Source organism: Miscanthus floridulus, chromosome 10, assembly GCF_019320115.1.
Source record: "Miscanthus floridulus cultivar M001 chromosome 10, ASM1932011v1, whole genome shotgun sequence".
NCBI classification, from domain to species: Eukaryota; Viridiplantae; Streptophyta; class Magnoliopsida; order Poales; family Poaceae; genus Miscanthus; species Miscanthus floridulus.
Window position 1 is genome coordinate 121,189,222 of NC_089589.1, and position 4,905 is coordinate 121,194,126.

Consider the following 4,905-nt stretch of genomic DNA (forward strand, 5'->3'; position numbering starts at 1 on the left):
CTACTGTCGGGTACCATACAACAGGGTACCCCGAGCGTACACCAAAAGAATCACTTAAACCCCATCAAAAACAAAGCCAAAGGGTAAGCCATTTGTTAAAACTCGGCCTCGTCGAAGCCCACCAGCTCTCTGCCTCGCTCCTGGTCTCGCACGGGAGGTCTCGGCGGCCTGCCAAATCTCCGCCTCGCGCGAGGCCCCGCACAGGGGGCCTCGATGGGGAACCGATTCTCCATCTCGCCCGAGGCCCCGCGCGTAAAGCCTCGGACAAGATGTCGATTCTCTGTCTCGCTCAAAGCCGGCTCGGCAACAACCCGTCGCTTCCACCTCGACCAGTCTCCCCGACAGTGCGTCACGTCCCATTAATGCACCAACTACTACCGCGATATCAGCCGAACGACGGCCTGACACCGCGGAGCGGCCGACGAGACGGGAAGTCACGTCAACGCCATACCGTCCCGGATAGGGCGTGGCGGGGATTACCGGCCATTGTGCTCCGGTGCTGTGCCCACGATCAGCGCCTGCGCTACACTATACCACCTAACCCCCACCCCAGAGACAACGCGGCATGGGGAGTCTAGTTCGGGTCATCATAGCCTCGGAATCAGCGTACAAGATCAACTTTTCCCTCCGAGCCTCGGCAATCTACATCAGGGTCTCGGCAATCTCGGGATTCACGTCTGCCGAGACCCCCACGATGGCTCGGCCTCGGCACCAACCGAGCCTCAGCTTCTCACGCAGTACTCACTAGAGCCACGCCCGCTTCAAGGTAACACTGGAGCTCCCGCGACGCATAGGATCGGATGTGACCAGCGCGTCGCCCCAGTACTTCAAGGACGAGACCACTCCGTCGCCCACGCCGCCACAGTAACAGGCTACAGGGCTCGGACATGCCACCTCCATTCGCACGACGCCGTGTAGCTATCGCATGTGTCACCCTTGTCCCCCCATTTAACTATAAAAGGGAGGGATCAGGGACGTTTATAGGGGGGAGAAGAACAATGAGACCTATGCCCACGCAACGAACTCATGCATAAACACACAGACAAACGCTCGAGCTTCCCCGCTGTCTGAGATCAACATCTCAAGCAGTCCACGCCACGCCACGTAGAGACCTGGGACTAGCCCCCTCTCTCGCCCTGCTTGTAACCCCCTACTACGAGCACTTCGGTGCAAGGAATGCAAGATCGATCTCTCAAACTGGACGTAGGGTGCTCATTGCCCGAACCAGTATAAGCCTTGTGTCTCTTTGCATCACCATCCGGGATTGGGAACATGCAGTACAAATTTACTAGTTGGTTGAGGACCCGTCGGTCCGAAACACCGACACTAATGTTTATAGGAGCTGTCCCAATTCGTTCGGTAGCTTTGTTTTTCATATGAAGCAGATATGTTTGACTTACGCAGATACTATATACAACATACAACATATAAAAGGGGTTGGACAACTGGTAATGACAATACTAATCCTCTTCCCATGTGAATACGTGAGATCTAACCACAGGGCTTGTCTAGTTGTCCCCTCAATGACTCCCCCAGAGTAGTGATCGACTCACAAAACATTCGGAAATGGAAGACTAGGATTCGTTACACGTCCCCGTGTTAGTACACCAAAGCACCAACAAACAGCCTATCGAGAATATATGGAGAAACCAACATTGCACAAAAGTACAAAAATACATAGTTCCCAAAACAAAAATGCTAGACCTATTTGAAAATTTCAAAATTTCTTGAAGATACCACCATCTATTTTAATTTATATTATAGGTGCCAAAAAACAATCTGACACTAGTACAAAAATCAAGGCAAGCATATAATGTATATATTATACGAGGTCAACCTTTGAAAGAAAAAAATTGAAAAGCATGATTGAAGATGCACAAACCAGCATTGCAAAGAAGTACAAAATATATACATTTCCCAAAACAAAATTGTTAGACCTATCTGAAAACTTTAAAATTTCTTGAAGATGCCACCATCTATTTTCATTTTCATTAGGTGCCAAAAACAATCTGACATTATTAGTACAAATCGAGGACACCATATCTACAAGGTCAACCTATATATATATGAAAGAAAGAAATGGCAAGCATGATTGAAGCAGAAATATTAGGGGGGAGGGGGACGCATAGGGATTTGAGGTTGGACGGAGATTAGAATAATACGGCAGCTGGGGTCTGCTCCCTGATTATGTTTGGCCTATCCTTTTCTTGGCACTACATGGAAGCACCTTTGGCACACTAAGATACACGAGGTGATTGGCCGGAGGAGCTTGGATTTGTTTGGCATGCCTACACAGGGCCAGAGGAGAGGAGGGGACCCCACACATGGGCTGTGACTGAGAAGCAAGCAAGCTCATGACAACAGGGCTGAGGAATCTTATATCTCAATCTCCTTCCTCCTCCTCCTCCTCCCCTGCCTCGCTAGCTAGATATAACAGGCCATGCCGGCCGGCTTGCCTCCCAGCAGAGACCAGAGCTTCTTCTTGTCCTTCTCTGCTTCTCTGCTCCATTTCTTGAAACCAGAACTAGATTAGAGAGGGAGAGAGACTGCCCTTTCTGACCCACCAGGAGTGCCGGAGATCCTGAAAAGAGGTGAGCATAGAAGCTGCTTCTCTGTTCTTGTCCTATGTTTTGTTTCTGTTTTGTTTCAGAGTCCGTAGTGTTTCTGGGATATTTTCTTGTTCTTGTTTTCTCGGAACAATTTCTCTGAAAATTCAGAAGTTCCAACGGCCGGATCACAGTTCCCATTTGCATGCAGCACCGAGTAACTGATTTGCTCAAATTCTCATCAAACAGACAAGAGACCGACACGCGGTTGAGAGAAGGGGGTTCGGCATGAACCTTCACCAGGACATGGACAGGGAGCAGATGAGGATGGCCATCCTGAAGCAAGAACAGATCTTCAGACAACAGGTACTAATTAGCTGATGGCACATTCTATCTGCAGTATGTATATTGCAAAACGTGCTGGATTATCTCTGCATCTCAACTCGACGAGGTCACCGCAATTTCTCACCGCTCTCTGCGTTTCTCCTGAATCAATCAATCAATCAATCAGGTACACGAGCTGCACCGGCTGTACCATGTCCAGAAGCAGCTGATGCAGCAGGCACAAAGGACGGCTCTGGCGAGCCATGGCCCGGTGGTCGTCGATGTCAAGCCGAGACCACAGCTGGACATCTGGTGTAGTGAGAAGGCGACAACAAATCCTCAGCAGCATATTGTCAGCTTCACCAGCTTCAACAAGGCCACAACACCTTCACCTGCGTCTGCACTGGCCGAGGAATGCAACCTTGAGCTGACACTGGCAACGGGACCGAGTAGAAGCAGCAACAACAGCAGCTGTGACGTCGAGAGGCGACAGCAGAAGCGGTTCAAGGCATCGTCTAACTGCGACTCCGGTTCGACTGCGGTGTTATCCACGTCGACGGACTCCGAGATGGCTCAGTTCAGGGAGGCGGACGAGGCGAAGCCGGTGAGGTTTCATGGCGAGGTTTGCAGGAGGATGGACGAGATGGGGCAGGGTCCATGGATGTACCAGTGCCTGAGCCTCAAGATGGCGTGATCATGGGAGTTCACCTAGTCAAAGAGATTAGTATTCTAGGACCTGTAATATTCCTGCACAATATGTTCTTCTTTGAGAGGTTCATGGGAATCTAAAAAAATATGTTCACAACTGTGCTCGGGCCGATGGAAGCATCTCTGAGGGCTACAGAATAGAGGAGGTCATTGAGTTTTGTGTTGACTTTATTTCTGACCTTAACCCGATTGGTGCTCCTGAATCACGGCATGAGGGGGAGACTGTGTGGAAAGAGAACACTAGGAAAGAAATCATATATTGGTATGGTATGTGATGAGGACATGACACCCATGCATATGACCATGTTTGGCGCATGGTATGGAGGGGTAGGAGGCCAGCAAGGGTGTCCAAGTTAAGAAGGAGGTCCGAGGCTAATTCGGTTCGAGTCCCCGAGGTGGAGGCCCAAAGCGACTCAAGTTCGAGTCTGCCTCGGCCTACAGGACCAGTCTTCTTTAAACTGGTCACCCAGGATGCATCCGGACTCCGTTTTCGACGATCCACATATGGTTGGAAAGCTAATTTGATAACAAAGCCAATGCAAGTGGTCTTACATCAAAAGCCCTTCGGAATCAACGGGAATCGTTGAAACAAGTCAACATCCAGAATTTGCCAGGGTGCTGCAACACCGTCTTTTGGTCCGTTGGACCGTGTATCGTGTTTGGGCCCATTAGGGGGCGCGTCCAGAGGGGTGACGCCCAAGACTCTATAAATAGCAGCCGTCGCTCTCCTTAGGGTTTGGGTTTTGCTTAGTTCTTGATTTCCTTGTGAAACAAACATCGTTTTGCTGCAACTGTGCCGCTAAGGCTGTTTGCTATGAACTAGGGCCCCAGTTCTTGATCTTGTTCGCCTGTGATGATTAGTCCTTTCGAATAAAGACTTGAACTCCTTCTCATTATCATAAGCCTCATATTTATTTGCAATTTCAGATTGCGTTCATCCCGTTCTTACTTGTGTTCTCGATTCGCTTACAGGAAAGCCTTCTCGGTGAGGTCAATCGCCTTCGTGTGGTTGATAACCAATGGAGCAGTGATGTAACGGTTGCGGGGGTCCAAATCAATCTTGGTTCGAAGCCTAGATCGTGAACGACGAGTATCCACCAATCGATGCTATCATACCTTTCGAAAGATCGGGCCTAGTCTACATCAAGTGGTATCAGAGCCCTTATTGCCCGTTAGGTATAACTTTGTTTTCCCCTTTAGATTGTTACTGTTTTTGCATTACCTATAGTCCACAAAAAGCCTAAAAAAATATACACCGCCACCTATTTCCTGTTCTATAGCCTTGTTGTGCCGTGCAATTTTGTCTTTGTTTCGCGTTGTTGAGTTT

General features: G+C 49.3%; 1 protein-coding gene across 2 annotated transcripts; it reads left to right on the forward strand.

Annotated features, from left to right (window-relative positions):
* The first annotated feature begins 2,331 nt into the window (after positions 1 to 2,331).
* LOC136485538 (uncharacterized) lies at positions 2,332 to 4,469 on the forward strand. Of its 2 annotated transcripts, none has more exons than XM_066482395.1 (3): positions 2,332 to 2,591; positions 2,758 to 2,912; positions 3,058 to 4,469. In XM_066482395.1, exons 2-3 carry the CDS (start codon positions 2,835 to 2,837, stop codon positions 3,562 to 3,564), a joined length of 585 nt encoding a protein of 194 aa, XP_066338492.1. In that variant the 5' UTR covers positions 2,332 to 2,591; positions 2,758 to 2,834; the 3' UTR covers positions 3,565 to 4,469. The 2 variants fall into 2 exon arrangements, with proteins under 2 accessions (XP_066338492.1, XP_066338491.1); XM_066482394.1 differs by having other exon boundaries at positions 2,336 to 2,591; positions 2,796 to 2,912; positions 3,058 to 4,468.
* Positions 4,470 to 4,905: the final 436 nt, after the last annotated feature.